Source organism: Lipophrys pholis (genome assembly GCF_963383615.2).
Source record: "Lipophrys pholis genome assembly, chromosome: 10".
Taxonomy (NCBI): Eukaryota; Metazoa; Chordata; class Actinopteri; order Blenniiformes; family Blenniidae; genus Lipophrys; species Lipophrys pholis.
The window spans coordinates 8589268-8614111 of NC_137640.1; the positions used below are offsets into that span (position 1 = coordinate 8589268).

Below are 24844 nucleotides of genomic sequence, written 5' to 3' on the forward strand. Positions count from 1 at the left end.
CCGCAGGCTGACAGGCAGCGCACCCACCGCACCGAGCGAGCGCAGCCGTTGGTAACGGAGAAGATGGCAGAGCGGCAACAGCAGAAACACGAAGGCAGGGTAAAGATCGGCCATTACATCCTCGGCGACACGCTTGGAGTCGGGACCTTCGGGAAAGTGAAGAGTTAAGTGCGTTTTATTTAAAATGTCATGACGGAGCTTAACGTGTGCGTGTTTGCCTTTCAATCGGAGCAGTGAACGTGAAGTCGCCGTGCCCCCCACCCCCCCCTACGCACGGCATTGAAGTTTCCGGCGGTCGGTGAGCGGTCTACGTATCTCTATGGTATATAGACCGCACAGAGCGGAATTCCTGGCGTAACTGAGGTCCGAGAATCCGAGCCGCTTCAAAGTCAAATTCTTTCACCGAAAGCTTCTCTGCGTGTAGCTACAGTTATCAACTATGGCAGGTGTAATTACCTGGGGAAAATACAGATGCACATTTGTACCGACACTGTCACGGTGAACCGGGGAGACTCCATGTCATGGTAGGCTTTATTTACCCCGCCAAACTGTAAAGGACGTCTGAACCCGACAGTTTGACCGTAAATCCACTGCGCGTGCTTTAGTGTTGTTAAACTGACATTAATGTTATCGCAAGCGGCGCGTGCTGCTGGTCCCGGTATTGTCTCGTTTCCAGGGAGTGAGAGGCCGCCCAGCGAGGGGACGATTCACAGAAGCGAGCCCTTTTCAAGAAAAGCATACCTCTGGATAGTATTTCAGTTTTCCTAGCTAGTTTCCAGGCTCTCAGCGTGACCTTGTGCCTGTTTCCTTGGTGGGATGTGGTATTACAGACCCACATGAAATCCTGATACATATCCAAACAGGGTCATATTTCCCATGAGGGAAGTATTTTTGTGCATAGTTGTGAACAGCTAAGCAATGGGGGTGATGTGTAGTCATGTTGTACATGAGTCATATCTCAGGACTAATCATGATTGTTTTGTTTGTACCCCGCTGGAGTTTGCAGCAGGTCACTCAGCCTCCTGCTGTTAATGTTCATGACTGGTTCTGTGTCTCAGTCCCTCTGTGGAGTTTGGCAGCTGTAATAACAATGTGCTTTCCAAGCCTCGGGCAGGCAGACAGCTCCAATACTACTAATAAAGGCACAGCCAAGAAACAAGGGCTACAGCAGAGCTTGTATATAAGCTCATATCTGTTTATCCTCACTGCAACTTGGAGTTGTAAGGCGCTGGTTCCAATCCCAGCTGACTGATGGAGAATTTTGTCATTGTTACTACCAGGGAGTCATATGTTGACCTGGCCTGTCCATCAGAAAGTTTTGTGACCTAATGCTAACTTAATGGAATTAACAAATTATCTGTCTTTTATTTGATTCAGTCTGCATACATTTAATATGTCTTACCTTAGAATAAGCACATTGATACAGTTATTTGGAGATATTAACTGTTATATGGGTCCAAGGGGCTTAAAGTGTTTTATCATCACCACTCTCTGAAATAAAGAATAACATTTTTGAAAATGACTCAGAAAGGGCTATTTGTCCTATCATAGCTGTAGAATGTATACAAATTGCACAGAGAAGTCCCAAGCACACATTTGAACCAGGAATTTTCTTGCTGCATGGCATTACTGTTAACCATTACATCTTTTGTCAGTTTTAATAAAGTATCTTTGGTGTGTTCTTCATGTTTTGTTTTTTTTGTTTTCTAGTTGGCGAGCATCAGCTGACGGGCCACAAAGTGGCAGTAAAGATCCTGAACAGACAGAAGCTCCGCAGTCTCGATGTCGTGGGGAAGATCAAACGAGAGATCCAGAATCTCAAGCTGTTCAGACACCCACATATCATCAAACTGTAAGTGCAGGAAGATGAGGCGTCCTCTGTCAGATTCAAGGCTTTCAGTGCAGACTGGTTTTAACAGAAACAAACATACCGTAGCTGGCCTCTGTTAGAGAGCTGGCCGCTCGGGTGAGGGCTTTTTGTGAGGACGTGTTCCCAGTGTGTGGTGGCATGCTGTTTGTTTACTACAGCTGCACTGTACTGAGCATGCTCACATCGCTCCCAGGAGGAGTACACAGTGTGCGCGCACACACACACACACACACACACACACACACACACACACACACACACACACACACACACACACACACACACACACACACACACACACACACACACACACACACACACACACACACACACACACACACACACACACACACCCACACACAAACAAACAAACAAAGAGGCTTGGCTCCGGTTAAATAAATCTGTCTTCGTTAGTACAAATCTATAGCTAAGATGATAGAAGTTGCTGCGATTCCTGTCGGACAAAGTCCTTCTGCAGGTGTCCTTTCGCCTCTTTGGTGTCTCCTTTGACCTCACCTCTCTTCTCTTATTCCCGACTGTTATTTCCCTTTCCCCTTTCTACTTGTCAGTCCACGTCTGCCCGTCTCTCTCAACAATCTCGGTGTTATTTTTAGAACCAGGGTTGGGGTTAGTTCACTGTGACACTCTAAGCGATGGCAGACATGTAAGCTCTCAGGTCATGAGCAGGAGTGCTGTTGAACACTGTCAAAGGCACACGCATTCGTAAACACGGGCAGTCAAACACACATATTTCAGCCCTACAACACCGTCCACACTCCACTGTGTCATGTATGAATGCGGCTCTGAATCTTTAGTGACATAATGAATGTGTTTGGTAAGCTTGCACAAAAGCAAATGTATCACAAAAGTTCAGTATTTTGTAAATTCTCTCACTGTTAGGAACACTTAGAAACTCTGTGTATGTGTGTACATTTTTTAGCATGTTTAGTTGGGAAAAAAAACGATCATGAGTTGATTTGTGTTTATTTCTTTTTCGGTGTTGTCCTAGTTGCACTAAGTCCAGCACAACGGAAATTAAATGGATTGGGATGATGTACAGAATCTCTCGCAAGCAGCCATTCATGAGATGAGGCCTGCAATTTAATATACATGACCTTTAGGGAGGAATGAATGCACTCTGCTGCCCGATATGACGGCCTCTCTTCGCCTTTGTTTCTGTTCACTTATGCTCTTTAAGCACTTGTAGGGTTAGTTTTGGCCCACTGATGACGTGCCTTTACAAGTATTAACAATTTAAGGTATATTTGTGGAAACAGATGTTAAATTTAGCTCCTGAATTTTCTATGAACACCGAGTCAATAACACTGTCTTTCTGTTTTAGGTACCAGGTGATCAGCACTCCCACTGATTTCTTCATGGTCATGGAGTATGTGTCAGGAGGTGAACTGTTTGACTACATCTGCAAAAATGGACGGGTAAGACAATTTTATTGGTTAACTGACTGGTCTGCATTATGTTCTGTGGGTGCAGTAGGTGCTTACCTAGACTACTTAGACTATTAGAATATATTGAAATTGTCCACCATGTCAGACTGTGTTATAATCAAAACATTATTATAAAGCGTTCAATTAACATTCATATTTATCCAATTAATGTTTTCTTTTATTGTGCCTATTGAGTTACAATATAGCCAACTCACATTCAATCCCACACTCCCAAAAATATATAAGTCATTATCTCATATGTTTAATTGTTTAAACAATTGTTGTGTTTCTGCTCCGAGGTAAAAAAGTTACCTAAGAACTCACAAACATTTGCCATTAAACAAAATAAAACAAAAACAACAACAACATAGCACTGGACCTCGAGGTGTTTATCTATGAAGGGATAGTCCCATTTTTGAATGCACACAAAATCTGTACAAACAAAACAAAACAAAAAAAATAACCATTGTTGCACTCGAACACGATGATGTCAAACATTACGTACAAGGAAGGGGTTGCCAAGGCTGTGTGTACTGACACCTGGTAGAGAGCAGGAATACTGTGAATACTCTTCAGGACATAACCTAGAAAGAATTTCTAAACAAAGTCAGCAAAGTGAGTCAGTTGTACTAAAAACATGGGATGCGATTTTTCATAAAATTCTACAAATGTCCTGTTTAAGTCACTGGTCTGAGATGTTTTCATTGACCTTCAAATGTCGAAACAAATTTGGATGAAGATAAATTATGTTTCCTACGCTATGCTGATTATTCTTGAAGTATAGTAACAATTGTCCTTCATTTTTCTTATATGTGATTGAGAAGTATTCACTTGGTGTATGCATAACTCTGTTGGATATGGCTGTTAGATATAATATATAAGTATTTTTGTTTCTTATGTCATTGAACACGTAATATTTTTGCATATGAAATGACCCATGAAGGATTTTGCATAGTCGTGGTTGCCTCACTCTCGAGAGGTCTGATTGGTTAAATGATATGATCGATACAAAACGGTTGTTAATAAACTGCGTTTACAAAATAAGCAGTTCGTAGATAATACCCACTTGCGTCACAGTACTACTCACCATTCAGCTTGACTGACTGTACCAGGAAAAGGAAACTCCGTTAATAGTTGTTTATGAGTTCATTTTAAAAAAAACAGATGCATCAGTCATGCTTCATGGTACTGACTGGAGTAACTAATATTGAACGGGGACATTCATTGTGTATCCTTTGCTTCTAAGCAGCAATAAATCTTTTAATGCAGATTTAATTATGTTTCAGTGTATTGTATCTTTTTTCTTTTCTTTTGCACCTGCCTTTGTTAGTCATATTCATATTAGAGAAATGCCCCGAAAAACTTCAACTCAGTTGTTTTCCTCTCGTGTTATTCTTTCAGGTGGAGGACACAGAAGCGCGGCGCCTTTTCCAGCAGATAATCTCAGCCGTGGACTACTGTCACAGACACATGGTGGTCCACAGAGATCTCAAACCTGAGAATGTCCTGCTGGACGCCAGTAAAAACGCCAAGATTGCTGACTTTGGTAATATCCCAAAAGAGCCCAGTTACATTTAGAGGGTGAGAGAAAACAATAACCCTTGCAGCGGAATTGTTTGTGTATTTAAGATGAGAGAAAGCATTAAGCAACAGGATTTATTCAGGGGGGAGAATAGTATGAAGGAGAAAGAGTTCCGTTTGTGGCAGAAATTAGAGAAATTACCAATTAATGAGAGAGTTTCATTAAAGCCAACTGGCAGTTTAATGTTGTGATTCACTTGTTGGAAAGTGTGAAATCATTGTCACGCACGTTTTGAATGTATTATAAGGAGAATGACTGTCCCTGTGGAGACTGCCTGGTATGGGTTGTGGCACTAATTGTTCTCACTGAAGACAAACCCCTGATGCAATATGACTCTGAAACAGAGAAATTATTTCAAACACACTCCAGGGCCCTTGTGCACAGCAGGGTGTGTAGGGTGGAGAGACCTTCCCTTAGCAACGGCCAGGTCTCATATCAGGTCTGGCAGGAAGCCTTGAGGCCCCAGAGTCATCTGATAGGGAAGAAATCGAGGGGGGGGGGCATACATCAGTGAGAAGTGTTTGGCTGCATGCATAAAGACACTGGCAAGCACAGAGAGGAGAGTGCTAAGGGAACAGGGATAAAAGATAAAGGGAAGGTCAGCACATCGGAGGATGTCTGGTGTTTAGTGTTTGGCAGAGGCCCTGGCAGGCAGTTAGAGACTCATCCAATTAGAAAGGCTTTGTGTTTAGAGCTTAGAGTCTTGGCGGGTAAAGGAGGATAAAGATCTCAACACTGACCATGCCTTACAAGTCTGCTCCCACGACTGGGCCATGCTCACTTTAACCTCTCCGAATCAAAGGACTAATACCAGTGGTGTGACCAGGAAGGGTTGGAGGCTTTCGTCTGTGTTACTGTCAGAATAAAGGCTGAAGTATGTGTACGTGTGTGTTTGACCAACAGGACTGTCAAACATGATGTCAGATGGAGAATTCCTCAGGACGAGCTGTGGCTCACCCAACTACGCTGCTCCAGAGGTCATCTCAGGAAGGTGTGTGTGTGTGTGTGTGTGTGTGTGTGTGTGTGTGTGTGTGTGTGTGTGTGTGTGTGTGTGTGTGTGTGTGTGTGTGCACATACACATTCAGCACACAAATGTTGTTTTTATAGCCATACAGTCACCAGTAATTGTGTTTGTGCACTAGTTTGAGTTGTCACAGTTCACTGAACCCTCAGCTCAGTTCAGATCTTTTTTTTTTTTTTTTTTTAAATGAACATAAAACTTTGGTTAAACAATTGTTTGAATTATGTTAAAGACATATTGTGTTACAAAATCAAGAACATGCTAATTATTTAAAAAGATATATTAACTTGTCTCATCGATTTTAGAATACAGAAATACACATTTATCCTGCGACCACTACCGACCACCATCTTTTTTTTCTAAGGAAATAAAGTCTGTAATCTGGTGTTTTTTAGCCTTCATGTCTTATTTTCTGTAAATTTTAGCAATAAATCCTGATGAACAAGGAAGTGGTGGCATTCAAAACTAATATTAGCTGACTGAATGTAATGTAAATGTAATGAAGACAAATTAAAACTGCAATATAGCTTTAGTCAACAACCACAAGTCTAACAGATTGAACAAATACAAGCTCATCTATGTAACTTGTAACTTAATTATCATGCCACTGATAATATTTATCTAGGCCAAGTTTTTTTTATGTGAAATGTTTTAGGAAGTCTGACTTTAACTAAAAATTGATACTTATCAACATGATTATGATACATGCTTCATGTTATCTTGAGAGTTATTAGGGTGAGTTTCAGTTTTAATACATGAGTGATTGCCCTCCTGCTTGACTTGGATTTTGTTTTTTGAATTGAAATATTTTAAAATGAAAATTGAAGACCTAACAACATTTTTCAAAATCAAAATCCTTTAAACTAAGGTTGGTTTGGTTTTGTTCCAAACTCTTACACTGATACCACATGTGACAATAAAAGCGGTGTTTTTGTATTCCATATAACTGTCCTCATCCCTGTCAAAAAGGCTGTACGCAGGCCCAGAGGTTGACATCTGGAGCTGCGGGGTGATCCTCTACGCGCTGCTGTGTGGCACTCTGCCCTTTGATGATGAGCACGTCCCCACGCTGTTCAAGAAGATCAGAGGAGGCGTTTTCTACATCCCAGAGTACCTGACACGCTCCGTGGCCTCGCTGCTAATGCTCATGCTTCGGGTGGATCCCCTGAAGAGAGCCACCATCAAAGACATCAGGTACCACCTACACTTTGTTGGGTCAACGGAGGCCAAAGTACACAGCAGGAGCTTCTAAGGCAATGGTTTGGAATTAAATCCCAGTTTGTCCTCGTCAAAACGCACAACCAGTCAAAATATATATAAAAACCAAAATATGAACAGATACAAATAAATGCAATCCAAAACAAAGTTCCAAATAAAAACAGGTTAAAAATCTCAAGTTGTTCAATGGACAGGTACAGTTCAATGAATTAGAAAATCCTTGAAATCAATGAATTGGTGCATCAATACCATCAGGTTATGGAATCAAACTGCTGAGGTCTCATTGAAGCCCAGTTTTCTTTTCATTCGTGCCTTATTGGTTCTGGTGTATCTCATCTTCTTCTTGATGATAAACTGCAGATTCTTGGTTTAGTTCAGGTGAGTTTGCTGACTAATCAGGCACAGTGTTACCGTGTTAAATCCAGGTTCAGGTCGTTTTGAGCAGTGTGGGCAGGTCCTATCCAGCAGGAAAATGTAAATATTATTTCCATAAAGTTCATCAGCAGAAAATGTCTAAATGTTGCAGTCCACCCCTTGTGAATTTCCTCCAACGTATTGGAAGGATTGTTTTTCGACCCCACTCAACTTTCCATTAATATAGTTTACTCTCCTTGCAGAGGGTGTCAGTGATTGTCTTTTCTGAACTGAGACTCATAAAACTGGATTATCCTCCCATAAGGCTTTACAAGTGTTTTGAGTAAATTAGCTGTATTTTTATGCAGTATTCTAATTTATTGAGATAGTAGATTTGGGACCTTTATTAGCTGTAAGCAGTCATTTAAAAAAAAATCGACAAGTAAATCGACAACAATAATAATGGAGGATTCCAAAGTGTTTGTGTTCCTCACTGTTGTAAATGTAATAAACTACATATCACGATACCATCAACTGGATTATACGCAGGGACACATTTTCGATTGGCTATCAGAGATTCATTAGAACAATCTGATTAATGTTAATCTAAAAAGATTCATTGAAAAGGTGTCTGTGGTCCCAGAAAGCTTCATAGTCATCAGTAAATGTACTCAATGAGCCTTTGTCATGCGTAATGAGACAGACAATGGCAGAGTCATCAGGACTTCTGCAGGTGACAGTTGATAGAACTGTCTGAAGTCTGCAGTGGACAAGGTAAACAGGAAAGATGCCGTCACTGTGCCTTGCGGGGCACAGTGACAAAATGTCTTTTGTCATCAGAAGGAGATCCAGTGTCCTGCAGCAGTGCAGCAAATCTTCTTCTGTATGAAGCCGAGATTACTGAGGAAGTTTACTTTTGAGCTTTGGAACTGGATTCATGAGGTGTTGTGCCTCAATGGTAAAGCGAGCCTGCGAGTAGTATAGCATATCTGTGTGTGCTGGTCGGCTTTCCTCTTACAGCCTGACAAGTTAGTTTTTGGTGTAGCGCCAAGGTAGTTCCAAGACGGACTGTTAACCCATTTATAACTTTGTACAGAGTCTTCTTGCTTCTTGGTGGTACTGTTGGTGCTAGTTACTTTTACGTGAGTTGAGTCTCAGGTAAAGGTGTCCATTTGAGTTTGTGGCAGGCGTCTGTGGAGAGGAAAGGTGTCCTGCCGTCAAGTAAAAGTGGTAAAAATATGCCAGCGGTCTTCTGTATTTATCTTAAATCAAATCCTTGTTGATTTTTGAGTATCCACAATCTTCTATGTGTCGCGTCTGGCTAAAATAAGAATCATAAATGTCTGCTCTATGAGAAAGTCAGACGCTAATCTAAAACTTAATTGAATGTTTTTGACTGATGAAACAATTATTGTATTTAACCTGACTGTTGACACTTTATTTTGATAGGGAACATGAGTGGTTTAAGCAGGACCTGCCAGGATACCTGTTTCCAGAGGACCCTTCATACGACGCCACTGTCCTGGATGAAGAAGCTGTCCGAGAAGTCTGTGACAAGTTTGAATGTGCTGATTCTGAGGTCATGTCCAGCCTCTACAGTGGAGATCCTCAGGTACAAATTAAACTGCTTAATGTAGCAATCTCTGTGATCTAGGAGCATAAGCAAAGATGCAATAAGGGATTAAAAAAAAATCCTTATGATGCAATCACCGAATAATGGAATCATAATTAGCTTACAAACAGCCCGTCCTTTCTATGATGAGTTTAAAATCTTCAACAATCATTTGACTTAAAGAGGGTCGTTTGTTTTTACCATGTTTTAGAATATTTTTTCAGAGAACTGTAGTTCAGGTTTTCAAGCAAACATGAAAGGGGAATTTTGTTTAGTTGATTGCAATCTGCAGCCTCACAGCTAGATGGCACTAAATCCTACCTTTTTGTTGACAATTAGTTTATTAAGAAGTTTGAAACCAAAGTGACCTTTACTTATTGCATGTCATGTGCTTCTTTTGCTGATCTGCAGATTGTTACCTTAACAAAAGAGATTTTCACTTTGTTGTTTTCAAATTTTGAACTGAAAGCCTAAAAAAGATTACATTATAAGAACAAAACAAAACTTGTTTATTGTCAGAAGCATTCACAACTCAGCAAATTTTACAATATTTTCTGGTATTTATTTATTTATTTATTTATTTATTTATTCATTCATTCATTCATTCATTCATTCATTCATTCATTCATTTATTCATTCATTTATTCATTCATTCATTTTGGGACCAAAACCTTATATCAAACTGTAATTCTGTCTTTTAAGCATAAGAATTTGATTGCAATAGTTTACTGTTTAGGTGAGACAACCTTTTCTTTACTTCCTTCTACTCGTACGGCCAAATATAAACTGTGACGTATTGAGAGAGGGTTATTATTTGTCCTTGTTTTTAAACAGCAATAATAGTCTTGTCTAAAAGAGATGATAAAAGATCTGCATATTTGTGTGGGCTATATTAGTCTTACAGTTTATTGTATATTTCTATATTTCGTAGTTGTGTTATATAATTCCCTTCAGCTGCTCTCCCCCTGTATTCCTGCAGGATCAGTTAGCCGTAGCTTATCACCTCATCATAGATAACCGACGCATCATGACCCAGGCCAGCGAATTCTACTTGGCCTCCAGTCCTCCGCAGGGCTCGTTCATCGAGGAAGGCATGCCTCTGCCCCCCGGAGTCAAGCCTCACCCAGAGAGGATGCCGCCGCTCTTGGCCGACAGCCCCAAGTCTCGTTGTCCTCTGGATGCCCTCAACACCACCCGGCCTAAACCGCTGGCAGTGAAGAAAGCAAAGTGGCACCTGGGCATCAGGAGTCAGAGCAGACCCTACGACATCATGGCTGAGGTGTACAGAGCGATGAAACAGCTCAACTTTGAATGGAAGGTAATTGGTTAAGTTTGATAACAAATGCGTAGCCGAAACCAAAGTCTGCATACTGGAGGGTTTTTTTTTTTGTGTGTGTCTTGGTATAGGTGGTGAACCCGTACCACCTGAGGGTGCGTAGGAAGAATCCAGTGACGGGCAACTTGGTGAAAATGAGCCTGCAGCTCTACCAAGTGGACAACAGATCCTACCTCCTTGACTTCAAGAGCATTGATGGTCAGTAAACAAACAAAACACATCTCATGGCAAACAATGAAACATTATGTGATTTAGAACAAAGCTGCTTTTTAAATGATTTACTTTGGACAGTTTGCTTCAAGTCATCGTTAAATCTACCTCATGTAAACAAACGCTGTTTTGTTCTTACTTTGACACTGAATGAATAAAATGCAGGTTCCATTCACTGCCAAATATTTCCTGAGGAATTAAAAGCTGAGAAAACCTTTTTTTTTTTATAAACACAGAACTGATTTGTATGACAAATGTTGATATTATTTGCTAAAATATTTTTTATTAATCAGGACATCATACAAAACCTCACACATTATTTTCTGTTCCAGGTTAAACACAAACATACAATCACATTTACTCCTTCAGATCATTTTAAATAAGAATGTAAAACTTATTTTGTTTCAGGAGCCCAATAGAGGTGATTTGGAACAATGAAAGATATCATAATATCTGATAAATGAAAACAACAAGCACAATTTTCTAAAGAAAAATTAGTGCAATTTCAACAATATGCCATTTTTAACGATGTCTAGTTACACTAAATATAGTTTAAAAAAATTATAATCACGACCTCTTGTCTTTGTTTTGTTTTCAAAATCTGGCACAAGATATAAAATGTCGTCTGGTGAAACGTGTTTCTCTCCAGACTAATGTTGGTAAAAGCCTGCTGCTTCTCAGGTCCATTAATATCTGCAGTCTTCTGCAGGCGTTTGTTCAATAAAACTGACAGTTTGGCTTTGCTACTAATTCCACCTTGCTTGAAATAAAGTGGGTAGCTATGGTCCCAGTGTTTCCTCATCCGCTACTCTGACTGACAGTGTAATCAGTAATGAATAAAGTATTAAATAAATAGGTCATGTTGACTCTCTGTAAAGTTCTCTCATAGGCCATGAGGGACTTTTCACCCAAGAATAACACAACTGATTTAGACTCTAAAGAAGCTCACGAGCATGTCTTTGGACTGTGGGAGGAGAAAACAGCTCTCACTCCCAGGGAGAACGTGCAGACTCCACGTAGAACAAGGCCAAACCCGGAATTGGTGTTGAATTTGATGCATTTACAACAAAGCTGTTTTATGTGAAACATGTTTGTTATTGAAATACTGTAATATGTTGTGCTTCTATATCTAGATGACATCATGGAGGCTGTGGGCTTCAAGTCGGGTTCGTCCACTCCTCAGAGGTCGGGCTCCACAGCCGGCCTCCTCAGACCCAGGCTGAGCATCGACTCGGCCAGCCCTGCCATCGATCTGCCCCAGCTCAGCTCGTCTCTCCCGGGATCCCTGTCGGGCAGCTCCCCTCAGCTCGCCCCGCGTCAGGGATCGCACACCATGGACTTCTTTGAAATGTGTGCCAGTCTGATCACCACGCTGGCCCGCTGAGGCCCGTTGGCTCCTGACCTCTCGGTGCGCTGGATGTCAGTGGGAGGGGTTTCAGCTTCCTGCAGATGTTGGAACGTAGGGAATGTAGATGTTTGGAGTGACTTCCTCTTTCTGTCTCCATCTGTGCCACTTGCTTTTGACTGGAATCAGTGAGGGTTAGCACCACTGTCCGGCGTCAAAATAAAGGAGAAAGAAAGCCAGGAAAAAAGATTGATTTTTTTTTTTTTAAATCTTTTTTTAAATTCTTCTTGTTTTGACACGGCAGTCGTGTCAATTTGTCAGTGTCAAAACCAGACCACAGCTTGTGAAAACTGACCCCGCGGCTGGAATGTGTGGCCGACTAAGACGAAGGTCAGGGTTCAGATTCACGTCAGAGTCGGTAAAGCTAAAGTTCACTGTCACTCCTTGCACCTTCATTCTGTTTTCAGCTCCTGAAATGTCGCCACCCACCATAGCACCTAATCGGATGTTGGGACATCCTGCAGTTCACTCCTCAAACTGATCAGAGGTCAGTTTTCCATCTTGTCTTATATTTGCAGTGGGACAGTGGTGATCCAAAACACTCTTCTGTTCCCAAAGGAAGATTTGGGGTTTTATATTAAATGACTTGTAAAGAGGCTTTTGTTATCCACATATTATATTTATATTGCAACCATTACGTAGCTGAAAGACAAAGACGTACCAAATAACAGACTTTATATGTCACAACAAAGATGATTATTATTTAGATATCAGATCCATATTTATTTTTGAGAGATTTTTTTAGGCACTAGTTATATTTCTTAAGCGCTGCACCAACAGAGTTTTAAGCTGACTTAGAATCGATTGTCGATGATTAATGAATCTTGAGAGGAGGAGGATGGAATGACAAGTATTTGCATGGCACTGTTAACATTTAGTGTTGACGACTGATGCACACCGTCTCACATATTATCACCTTGGCTTTTCTTTTTAAGAACAAAGGACCGATCCTGAGGTCATTTCAACTTTACATAGAATAGTTTTGTTCTCGCTCAGTTTGTATATTCAGCAGCTTTCATAGACACACTGGAGTCCCTCTTAAAGCGATGCATGCAGGCCGGTGGCAGACGGAGCACAAGTGTAGCACTGAGACACAAATACATTTTAGACGTGTGACGACCGGCGCCATCTACTGTAACATCATATCAACCGAAATGGTAACAGTTTAGAATATTTTTATCATCACATTGAGCTTTTTGAATTAATTTCAAAAGCTTAAATTTAAAAACCAAAATTGCCACATGTCACTCAGTTGTTCTGAATACTGTTGAAAAAAACAACATGCCGCGTGAGAAGTGCAAAGTTGTTTTGTTTTTTTCACCTTTTTAACTAATGCTCACGAATAGAATTAAACATTTGAACTACCTACTAGTGGGAAGGTTTTGTGGACCTCCGAGAGGCAAATTTGACGTCAGTCAATAAAGCAGCAGTTGTGTATTTCCTAGTATTTCCATATTAACGATGCACATTTGACTGAGGGGTTAACTGGTTCTCACCATATTCCCGAGTTCCCAGCTGAACACATTATATAACAGCTCTCAGCCTGTTTGCCTCTTTATTGACACTTCGGAATCTCTTCTTTGCAATATTGAACATTTTCTCAGTGGGTTTGAGAACACAAGAACAATTTGATAGGCTAAGAAAATACTCAACATTATCAAGAAACATGGGTTTTCCTCACATTTTTAAGCAAAATAAACACCCTAGATTGTAGAAATTGTACGAAATTTCAACACATGACTGTGAAGTTTACATGCTGGCATCAACACTACCTTTGCTCTCATGCGATGGACACTGAGTGATGTTAGTAATGACGGCACAGACTGAAGTGAGATGGTGTGTATCTGTTGTAGGAAGTGGCGTGAAACCACGGAAAAACCTTCTCCAGTTGCCTTAAACGAAAGCATTTGTTGGTGGAGAGCGTGCTGGCGAGCCGCCACGTGCGACGGAGCTCATGTAGGGTCCGTCGCACGGCGGTTCGTCATGCCTTCTGTATGTTTGGGGCGTCCCGTTGAATCGGCCGGGACGTCGGAGAGAAGAATCTGTGGAGCGACGGGTTGGCGTGCTGTCGCCGTCCCCTCCGCTGCAGGTCTGGTCGTTCATGCGGGCTCAGTCTGCACTTTGAAACCTCTCCGCCGAGGACAGCAGACTGCAGATTTGCTGTTTATTGTGACTTTATTGTTTCTCCTCCCTTTGTTACTGGTCCGTGCCACAGTTTTATTACTTGTTGGGAAAACTCAGAATTTATCAGATCAAATCACTATATTGTCGTGTGTCTCTGTTGTTGTTGTTTTTTTTTATGTTTTCTGTCTGGATGTGAAGTGAAATTCGATACTGCTGGTATGAGTGTTTTATTCTTCGTCTCACAGTTTTAGTTTCTTGGTTATAAAACGGCTTTGTTGATTTAATGACGAGACTGAGACTGAGGGATTGTTGTTTTTTTTTTTTCTTTCCCCTTAAGCTGGTGTTAGAAATATTTTCACAATAGTGTAAATAAGCCATACAGAAATGAATACTGTAATTAATGAGCGTAGGTCAAACAATACAATTTGCGATGATTGAATCGTTTATATTCAACAATATGAAATAGTAACATCATTCAGATTGTCAGAGGTTGGCGGCTCGTGATTGGCTGACGGGTGAGACGGCGTTGTTATCGAAAGTGACATCAATCAAAGTGTCTCTAGAAATAAATGGTGTCCTTGTGATGAATCAGTTCTGAAATTAAACGAGTCGAGTTGCAATCGTTGAATATTTCACAGCTTATTGGTTCATGTACTTCTCTCTCATTTCCTGATGTCTTATTTATCTGAAACTCGCCGTGTTAAAGATTCACATCAGTGTTCAGTTGGATCCGTTTTTACCCACGATGCTCTGCACGACCTCCAGATGATGTCATTTGATGAGATTCTAGCTGATCGCTCTGCACGCTTGTAGCTGCGGTCATGAATCAGTGTTTGGTTGGATTCAGAGATTTGTTGCCTTACGAGAGCATGAAGTCCTGGTTGACCCTGGGAAAGCCACATTCTTCGATACTCTGCTGAAACCCTTTATCACGTGTTTTTATGTCCTGCGTAGGGTCGTCTGTTCGGTACTTGATGGCGCCGCTGATGGTTCCTTGATGTCGGGGATAAATTATGTTCCCTGCCGTGTGACACATGCAATCGCGCGCGCACACACACACACACACACACTTTGTGAACACACTTCTGGTCAACACTCTACGTTGCTGCTCTCCGTTGTGGTGTCTTCAATGACATCAGAATCATATCTTTCCCGTTATGCATATATTGCTGGTGCTGCTGCTCATTACAACACGGTTTTAATGAAGTGCACTGTTTTGCATTTTGGATCAGTTAAAAACTGGAAAAGAAAAAAAACAAAACTGTGTTTACTGCCGGGTGCAATACTGTGCTGTTCCACCTGTATGCAACTACTATCGGCATGTTAGTCGTGTAAACGGTAATCAGTGTTTAGAGTTCACACACTTGCCACAGGGCCTGAATAAACACTAACTTTACGTGTTGTACCAAAGTGAGTTTTTTTCACAGTAAAGCTGTGTTTTCTCTTCAGCTGTTTTTGGGGTTCTTATGATTATTGTAACTTCAAATATCCCTGTGTGTGTGTGTGTGTGTGTGTGTGTGTGTGTGTGTGTGTGTGTGTGTGTGTGTGTGTGTGTGTGTGTGTGTGTGTGTGTGTGTGTGTGTGTGTGTGTGTGTGTGTGTGTGTGTGTGTGTGTGAGAGCTGTCTGTCGGTTTGGATTTCTCTCGTTATGCACTGCATGATATTGCTGTTATGATTTGCACTTTAATGAGTATTTATTGAAAACCAATAAACATATTAAACAAAAGTTTTTTTTTGTCACTTTGCAGGTTTTACAAATTGAAACAAAGATACAAATCATTGCTTTGATCATTTTTAATCAAAAATGTCAAAATCATTTTATATGAAAAAAAAAAATAAAAATCACAATCATTCTTTGTTTGGTAATACTTAATACTGCTGCTACTTGTTAGTGTGCAGGGCAGTATTACACTAAGAGACACCAGCTTTAAACAGAGTAAAGAAAATGAAGTTATCGGATAACTTTCCCCCTCCAGGTGCAAATCTGACCAACGCAACTCAAATGTCTTTATACTGTTACATCCTGCTTAATACAATGCAATTTTAAAAAAGAAAAATCCTCTCAAGCAAATATACTATTTGAGAGCGACTATATCCTCCACAGTCTATAAGAGGGGCTAGAAAAACATATTGTGGGTAAATAAATTTACACAGTAGAAAAAAGGTGTACAAAAAAAACAAAGTAGCACAATAATAAAAAATACTTGAAGAAAACCTGACCAATAATCAATAGATATAAAGGTGGGATTAAGTCGTGTTCACACTTGTGTCGTTTCCTGAATGGACCAAACATGAAACCATGAGAAAAGATCAAATTATAGTACTTCTAACTTTGTGATCACACTAAGATTAAACAAAGAAACAACTGCTCTGCTTGACGGCTGACATGTTTCATGTAACATCAGTGTCTTTACATCTACAACATCACTGTGTTCTGGAGAAAACGGACTTTTAGAGTAATTTGATCATCTTCTTTACACGATTGACACGGAAGAGACCTGTACTCAGACCTAAAGCCCCAATCTCACTGGGACTGCAAATGATTAAAAACATAAAAATGTGAGAAAACCTGCTTATTGGCAACAATTTTAAAAAAATGATTGAGTTATATTGAGACTGTTGGGAAATTGGGACAGTATAAATAAGGGATGTCTCCCGAGTTCGTCAATCATTTTATCAGAACCCATACAACTGTTAGAGGAGTGAGAATCAAGCAGCAGCAGGGATTATTCGATGTGTACCAGATTCTGCAGGGCAGCATTCATCCTTTCACAAATTAACCAGTGGATAAGATTTATTATTGTTATTTTTAACTGGAACAAACCCAACAAGTGTGTCAACACTGAAAAAGCAGCCCGACTCTAATTGGTGCACATGTGTAGCAGGGGAAATATCACATTACTTTATGGACCCTACAAGTAATGTCTTTTAACTGCTGACAATTAAATCCTAATTTGCTGTCTGTTTCTTACCCATTGATGCTTTCTCGTGCAAAATAGTATATCTCAATGATTAATCTTGCTGTATGGAGTAAGAATCAGACAGGAGATGAGCTCTTTAAACTGATTTTTATTGCAACTCCTCAGGCTAAAAATATTGTAGTTTAACCTAATGTATTGTTCTAATGTTCTCAATTTACTCTCAAACTTAAAATATATGTTCTATTTTGATATTTCAGTGACGTTACTTACTTAAATATATCGGTGATCGCTCGCTGCTGCACTGTGTACTTTACAAGTGTTCCTGCTCCAACCCAACCAGCCCGTTCCACATTTGAATGAAGTGCGCAACTTCTACAACATGCTGGGCAGGAGCTCTACAGACCTTTATTTTGAAGGGCAGCAGTAAAAATGGGGTCCCTGTGTATGCTGCAGCATCTGTGAATCCATTTCTCGGGATGAGCGGTTCCTCCCAGTCCAAAGTTTAATGTCAGTCACAGCCACCAAACTGTCTCTCACATGTTCATAGAGCCGAGGGCCACCTACAGAGGTGGTGTGCGTCGTCGTAAACCGTCATACTGATGCACCAGGTCGAAAAGGTCACAGTCGAAAAGATGACATCACTGTCCAAGTATCCAGCGGGTGACACGGGTCACCATGTGAAGAAGAACAGATCCTGTTCCACCCGGCTGGTTTTTCTCCTGTCACAAACAAAGAAGACAAGACTAGTGTCAACATTGAACACACACACACACACACACACACACACACACACACACACACACACACACACACACACACACACACACACACACACACACACACACACACACACACACACACACACACTCTCCTTACTGTGCAGCGTGGTGGTCACTCCAGTCCCAGGTCAGCAAACAGGTCAGGAGGAGGTAGGATGAGTATAGGCTCATCAGAATCAACTCCCCGTGTTGAACTGCTGTTGGGACTTAAAAAAAAGAAAGACAACATTTGAAAATACTCTCTCTCGATGCACACGGTCTATTGTTCGAACATTATGTCAGCGCTGCTATGGATATGACTGCCTGTCAAAGAGGTGAGAGGACAATTAATGGGTCCTTGTCCCACCAGGACACCATTCACCTTTACTTCAGGGCAGGATTAGAGAACGTTTACATGATATCTCAATTTCTCTCAAACCCAGAAAAATAAAACATGTGCCTGTTTCAGGTGCAACTCCAGCAAATAGCGAAAGAAACCTGTTTGTCTACAGGTTGCGCAGCATGTCTGGCATTTTTATGTGTCTATGTGTGTGTAGGCGCATATACGCATGCATAAGTGTGTGCGTGCGCGTGCATTATTCTCGCTGTACTTACAGCTGCACTGCTGCCTCCGTCACATGCACAGGACCTGCGGAGACAGAGCAAAGTAGAATAACATTAAAAACTGAAAAAAACAAAAATCATCAAATAAATTTCTAGGGTTTAGTAATAAAACTTACCTGTATCTGGTTCACTGTTGCTGCAAAAAGAGGGGAACAAATCATTATAAAATCATACACGTCACGTGACTTTTTGGACAGCCTGCCATGCATTTTTAAACGTGTGGATCCGGCACACACATCTGCACACGGCACCTACCTGGCAGCGGACCCTGCCCCTTTGGGTGTATGGAAAAAGGTTGCCAACTTTTGAAGTGCTTCATGTTTCGCTCTAACAGGCAGAGAGACAATATCACACATTTAAATCTTATTCACTGTGTGTGTGTGAGTGTGTGTGTGTGTGTGTGTGTGTGTGTGCGTGTGCGTGTGCGTGTGCGCGTGCGTGTGCGTGAGAGCTTACTGCATATGTGAGCCGTCAGGGTTGATGTCACTGTGACTGTGCTGGTGGTTTATGCTCAGGTCTTTGTTTGCTGTGAAACAAAAACAGGCAAACTGATGAATAGATTTGTCCAGATTAATAATCCACGATGACAGCAGAGACCGATGTCTTGAACTGCCAGACCTTGGACCTGTCAGCACGAAGCTTCTTCTTTAATTATCCAGCGTGTTCATCTCATGAATTACACAGAAGTGATTCAGCATTTAAATTGTGCCGAGCTGCAAAGTTAATTTTAGCATAGAATGATAGAAATAATGTAAAAAAAAAGTGTCGTGGATGTTGAAATTTTTTTTTAAAAAGCCTGAATGGATTCTAATATTGACATTAGACTTGAAACACATGTTCTATGGTCACTAAATATGAAAAAAATCCACCGAGGTTAACCTGAAGCTTGGAACTTCAGCCCTTTAAGATAATCTCTGAACTGACGCAAAATCCGATGTGTGACAGCCTCTTCAAATCTGCTTCATCCTCACGCTTGAACCAACTTTTAGCCTCCATGCCTCTTAGAAAAATCTTAGCTCTATTAAGGTGTGCTGGATTCGCAGCAGACACCCAGTTAACCCTGCCGGTGCAAAGGTATTATGACTAACAACCAGCGAGCTATCTGTACTTTATCTGCACCCTTAAACTCATATGGATGAGAAATGCTGATAAATATAATCGCCGCTTTTAATAAACAGGAAACTTATCTCATTTCCAAAACATCAATAACGGTTACATTATCTTTGTTTATTCTATTCGAATGCCCTGGTCAAGATAGCGCAGCGCAGAGATAAACATGATGAATGACGCGGCGCTGCAGAGGGACGACTGTCGTCAAGCATTTTCAGCATATGTCAGTTATTCGAGCAATAACTGACAGAAACGGAGACCGGTGCGTTAAAGAAGCTTCCAGAATAATGGATCACGGTCACGATGTCAGCAAGAATAAAGAACATGGACTCTGAGCGACCTCAGGTTCCTGCTTCCTCTTCCTGAAGTACAGACGGTCGTGATCCAGAATAAGTTTTCACCAAACCATCGACAGAATTACGGTAAATCTGAATTTCCATGTGAATGCATGTGAAACACCAATCCTCCTGTGATATTGTTAAATATTTCCTGAGAATTAACCACAGAAACTTTGATCAACTAAAAACTGTTACCGAGCACGACGACATGTACATGTGAGAATACTAGTTTGATTGTAATAACCATTAACATTTAAATAAAAAATCTAAAGTCTATTCAGGAGCTCCTTACTATGTAGTTGTTTTTTTTTTTTCAATCCTAATCCAAGAGTTTTTACCTCCTGTGCCATAAAACTGGAATATATTTATTTGAAATAGTCTTTTTTAAACAAACACATGGTGCATTTGGACATTTTTCACTTTGAAACTGATTTGGTGAGGCAGTAATCCAGTCATTACAGAGTAGTTACATTCAATAAAGGGTTTAAATATATTCTGATTGACCTTCCTCCTCCTGTCGCCTTCAGCATCAGGTGTTTATTTTCTTTTAGAAACCGACTTATGGAGGGAAAAAAAGTTCTTTAGTTTTTTACCCTTTGTTTTATTAGTTTTGCTGTTATGAAAAGTCGATAAGGAAGTCATGAAGATGAAAATATAACACAGATAAGGGGATCTTACCCGTGTCTGGCATTTCTGGCATGGAGAGTGTCCTGGTGTGACTTCTGTTGAAAAAAAGAAAGAAAAAAAAATTAGTTTTTTTCATCAAGAACCAAACTCAGCAGCGGAAGATCAATCGCTGTCGCCGCTGCTGACTGATCAAGATTGAAGATGAGATTCACTTTGACTCACAATGCAGCCAGCGGATCTGCAGTTTCAGTTGCAGGGGAGACGGGTTCATCATCGCCAGTCCACTCCTCGCTGTCATCCTCGACTGAAAACAGAAAGAAGTAGCAACGTTTAAGTAAACGTTAACTGCTGATTAAGTTCTGCAGCTGCTTTAATCCCGACTCACCACCGGGGGAATACTTACAGCTTTCTCCCGATAGCGGATAGTGGTTGGACACCCTGAGAAAGTAAAAACACAAGAGCACACGATGATCATGTGCTTTACCAGATAGAGATAACGGTGACTTATCATAAGCTGCGTATCATGCAGCATCTGTGTGATGTTTACACACAGCAGGCCTCCTGCGGTGGACACACACCTGTTGCCCCTGTTGGCAGCGTCTGGTTCAACTACATTGCTGCCGGCCTTGCGGGCTTTCTTTCCCAGCTCAAGCATCTCCTTGATGTCCAGCTCCACGTGATCCACTGCGACATATCCATCTGCAACAGACTCAGTGTGTCACTGAAGACACTGGAACACACACACACACACACTGAAGTGCTCAAACCACGTTTTAACTGGGATTTTCTGTGCCAGCTTCACTCTTAAGAAAAAGGTTTTCTTGATTTTTTTTTTTTTTGTTGTTGTTGTGACTCACAGTTGTTGGTGCCGTCCCGGGCCAGCCACTTCCCTTTGGGGCAGTTGGTGGTTCGGATGATGCTGACGACGTCTCCGCTCCTGACAGGCAGATCGTTCTTACGCCCCTTTGCTGTTACGGTTACGTTTGCCTGGTAAATGGCGTCTTCGTGTCCTGTGATCTGACAAACGCAGCCACAAGTCAAGAACAGAATTTTGATATATTATTCTATAAGGGGGCGTTTTAACAAACTGTTCCCCTGAAGCTCCCCAGATAATGAGAAAGGCCTCTCTCATCGTTGATTTTTCACCACAATGTAACAAAGTTAAATCCTGATGCAGAAACCGTTAAAAAGAAAAATTGCAGCTTTCCAGGTCTGCTGGAGCTTTTGGAAAGTCAGTTTTTGTTTTGCACATGCAAACGTAATTTTGACAAACTCAGGGTAGACAAAGGCCTGCCTTCTTTACTTGTAGTCTACAGCGCCCCCCAATGGGGTTCTGAACTACATGTTGGGAACCACTAATCCAGAAGGGGAGAAGATCCCTGAGCAAAATCTTCTCTGGTGCAGCAGAACAACCTGCAGTGAAATACCCTGTGGAGGTGCCGTCAGGCTCAGGGGGCCGAGGCTATTCTGCAATTTAACAATGAGGCTCCTTAAAATGATCAATGCATTGTTAAAAAACCAAGTTCAACACTAACTGAGATGGCTTGCATGAGCTTGCCTCAATGAATTAATTAGTCGCTGAACAGCAGGGTTTTGACGTAGATGAGTGCCTGAGACTGATGCTTGGCTTACCCAAGAACGCAGTGAATTGCAATAATCAAATCGTCATGATGTAAGAGCGAGTACGACCCCAAGATCAAGTTGAGAAACAAGAGATCAAACACACAAGACAGAAGCTGGTGCCGGTTGCTTTTTGCGCTGTTTTTTAATTAAATAGTTCCATGTCTGAATTTGTGTGGAAAAAGTTCAATAATGTTGTGTTTGCCGATCATGTAAATGAGTAGAAACTTATAAACAGGCAACGGCGGGGAGCTGAGGAAAGAACCGAGGGGAACGCCGTCGTCCAACGATCCCAAAAAAAGTAACAAGAGTCCTGTTTGACAAATGTGATCAATACTTCAGTAAAACTGAGCGCTCCACAGTCAATGGATGAGGTAAGACAAAGCAAGAAGAGCAGGAAAAAAAATAAAATAAATCAAACACTCTTCATTCAGAACAGCAATCAGCTTTGACTTTTACAAAAAGCGGTTATTTGAAGATTGCTTTGAAAATGTTGAGGGAGTCGAGGTTTGTCGGGTTTGTTGGCGACACAACAATCACTGTGGGATTTGCTGCCTTAGTGGTGGTTTAATCACAGAACTGATGGTATTGAGCAGAATTCAGGACTTACAGCTGTTTCTGATGATAACGCGGTCTGTCCTTCCTCCATTCCCGCCCAGCTCAGCTAAATCTTCTCTTTATATTCTTCTTGTTGTTGTATTCATTTACCCAGGATGTCTTAAGCAGCTTACGCTCCTTTTCTGATTCGGGCAGGTGTTATACAAATCTAGTGCTGCTTTTCATGACACCAAAATTACTTGGTAACAGATAAATAGAAGTGCTTTACAACTGAGAATTATTATAAAAGGTTGTTTATAAAAAGCGGCTCATGAAAGTCGACGGCAGGCCGAGTCATGCTTGACGATGAGAGTACAAACAGGAATAAACATTACTGCGGCGAGAGGTGAAAGAGGCGCAAAAGGGACCTGCAGCGCTCGACTGGACCACATTAAAAGATTTTAGAACATCTATGAAACTCACGGTGGACCAGGAAATCAAACATGCACAACAGAGTATTCCCACTAAAAGGTGGCCGGAGTGGGCTGCAGAGCGGTACAACCTTCTAAAAACATTCAGCTGGTCACCCCAGTTTGACCTTAGTGTGACAGTGAACGCAGTCGTTTGTCTCCCCGTGGACCGGTGACCCGTGTAGAGTAGAACCTGCTTTTATTCATCATCAGCGGCATAATTATTGGATCAAGAAGTATAAAAGGTGGATCGATGAATTTGCTTGTGCAAAATGAGTTAAAAGTGACTTTTACCTCAATTAAAAAAAGTCTGCTGACTTCAGAAGTGTGAAATCTACGACCACAGGCCAGAAAAATATCTCTATTTTTAACAGACAGACAGTAGATTAAAAACACTACATAAATAGGCCTTGACTTTTTGGTGAGTGTCATTTGAGATTACCATGTCGCCCTTCCAACCCTAATAAGTTTATAGAGGACCACAATTACAGTATCCCAGTTCTCAGTGATTATGTAGAAATATTTCACCTCTCAATGTGTGAGCAGAGTTTGGTCAACAGTCACTGAGGCAGCACTACGTATCAGCCAACTCATTTGACAGTGATCTGAAATTAAACCGGTTAAATCTTAATGAGATGGTGAACACAGACTGAAATCTCCCAGCTTGGCAGTCTCAAGACGAGAGGCGAACGGGCTTTTCTGTGGTTAGTTTTGTTGCCGACGTCTGTGTCGCTGCGTTTAACATCCAGGGGTCTGTTATCGAGAGGAACAGGGAAATACCGGACAGGTGGTACGTGTTGACGTTCTAATTGAAGACATGTTGCTCACATGTGCAGTGCACGCTGTAGAGTGCGATAAGCATGACGCTAATCTCTTAATCCGGGGAGCTTTTCCCTTAATGACATTAAATGCTGTGCAGCTTGCGTGCAGCCGGCTTTCCCAGTGCCTCCACTGGAAACTACTGGTGCATTAAAACGCTGAGAGTCAACCAGAGCCGTGCATTCTAAACAGTTTGACTCAGGACTCTAGAATATTTGAGGAGGTAATGAAAATGTCTCTGTTTTTGTAACTTTGGTGACTAAGAGCTTCTCTATGTGCTCGGTACTTTGAATATAAAACATTGACAGCATGTACTGGACAGTATTTCCTCGTGTGTCTTTTAGAAGGGAGTGAAAAAACTGCCATTTATGCAATCGGCTTTTATCCTGAAATATGACAAACGTATCGGGCACAAAGGATACTCAGATCTGTCAGAAATGCCACCAACAATGAAACTAATGTTTATTCAGATTCCAATTGTTGCGCAGCTCAAGCCTTCCACTTAGAGGAATGAATCCAGACAGGTTTCTATGCCAAGACCTACACCCCACCCTCCCCAGCTGCTCCTTCACTTTCCATACCTCTGTCAGAATTACCATCACTCACTTTGAATTTCTTTTTCAGCTCACTCTCCTTCTTCTCCCTCTCTTTCTGCTCTTTCTTCTCCCGTTCTTGTTTCTCCTTTAGTTCCTTCTTCTCCTTCTCAAGGCGCTGCTTCTCCCTCTTTTTCAGCTCCTTCTCATCCGGCCCTTCTGCAGCCACTTTCTTCTCTGGCCTGTGGACAAAACAATGGGAAAGACTTGTTTAAATACTATGGGAGATTATAAAGAATATAACAATAAA

At 41.3% G+C, this 24844-nt stretch overlaps 2 protein-coding genes across 3 annotated transcripts in view; one reads left to right on the top strand and one right to left on the bottom strand.

Moving 5' to 3' along the window:
- On the top strand, window positions 1–15895 carry prkaa2 (protein kinase, AMP-activated, alpha 2 catalytic subunit). The gene is made up of 10 exons (XM_080473935.1): window positions 1–163; window positions 1711–1852; window positions 3213–3306; window positions 4717–4861; window positions 5801–5888; window positions 6888–7112; window positions 8940–9102; window positions 10082–10420; window positions 10510–10636; window positions 11782–15895. Exons 1-10 carry the CDS (start codon window positions 64–66, stop codon window positions 12030–12032), a joined length of 1674 nt encoding a protein of 557 aa, XP_080330061.1. The 5' UTR covers window positions 1–63; the 3' UTR covers window positions 12033–15895.
- Window positions 15843–24844, bottom strand: part of LOC308115995 (uncharacterized protein) — a 14625-nt gene continuing 5623 nt past the window's right edge. For both annotated transcript variants that reach the window (XM_080473934.1, XM_080473933.1), the window contains exons 9-20: window positions 24608–24776; window positions 21413–21572; window positions 21134–21254; window positions 20959–20993; window positions 20778–20859; window positions 20607–20650; window positions 18937–19006; window positions 18736–18807; window positions 18597–18616; window positions 18472–18505; window positions 17975–18083; window positions 15843–17817 (exon numbers count right to left, since the gene is read on the bottom strand). In XM_080473934.1, coding sequence (XP_080330060.1) covers window positions 17990–18083; window positions 18472–18505; window positions 18597–18616; window positions 18736–18807; window positions 18937–19006; window positions 20607–20650; window positions 20778–20859; window positions 20959–20993; window positions 21134–21254; window positions 21413–21572; window positions 24608–24776 — 901 coding nt within the window. In that variant the 3' untranslated portion in view covers window positions 15843–17817; window positions 17975–17989. The remainder of the gene's footprint in view (window positions 17818–17974; window positions 18084–18471; window positions 18506–18596; window positions 18617–18735; window positions 18808–18936; window positions 19007–20606; window positions 20651–20777; window positions 20860–20958; window positions 20994–21133; window positions 21255–21412; window positions 21573–24607; window positions 24777–24844) is intronic.

Excerpts from the sequence above, each read along its gene's own strand:
- prkaa2 (XM_080473935.1), top strand. The coding sequence starts at position 64 with ATGGCAGAGCGGCAACAGCAGAAACACGAAGGCAGGGTAAAGATCGGC. Across the intron at positions 1,853-3,212 it reads CACCCACATATCATCAAACT|GTACCAGGTGATCAGCACTC; the intron begins GTAAGTGCAGGA and ends TTTCTGTTTTAG. Across the intron at positions 10,637-11,781 it reads TGACTTCAAGAGCATTGATG|ATGACATCATGGAGGCTGTG; the intron begins GTCAGTAAACAA and ends TTCTATATCTAG.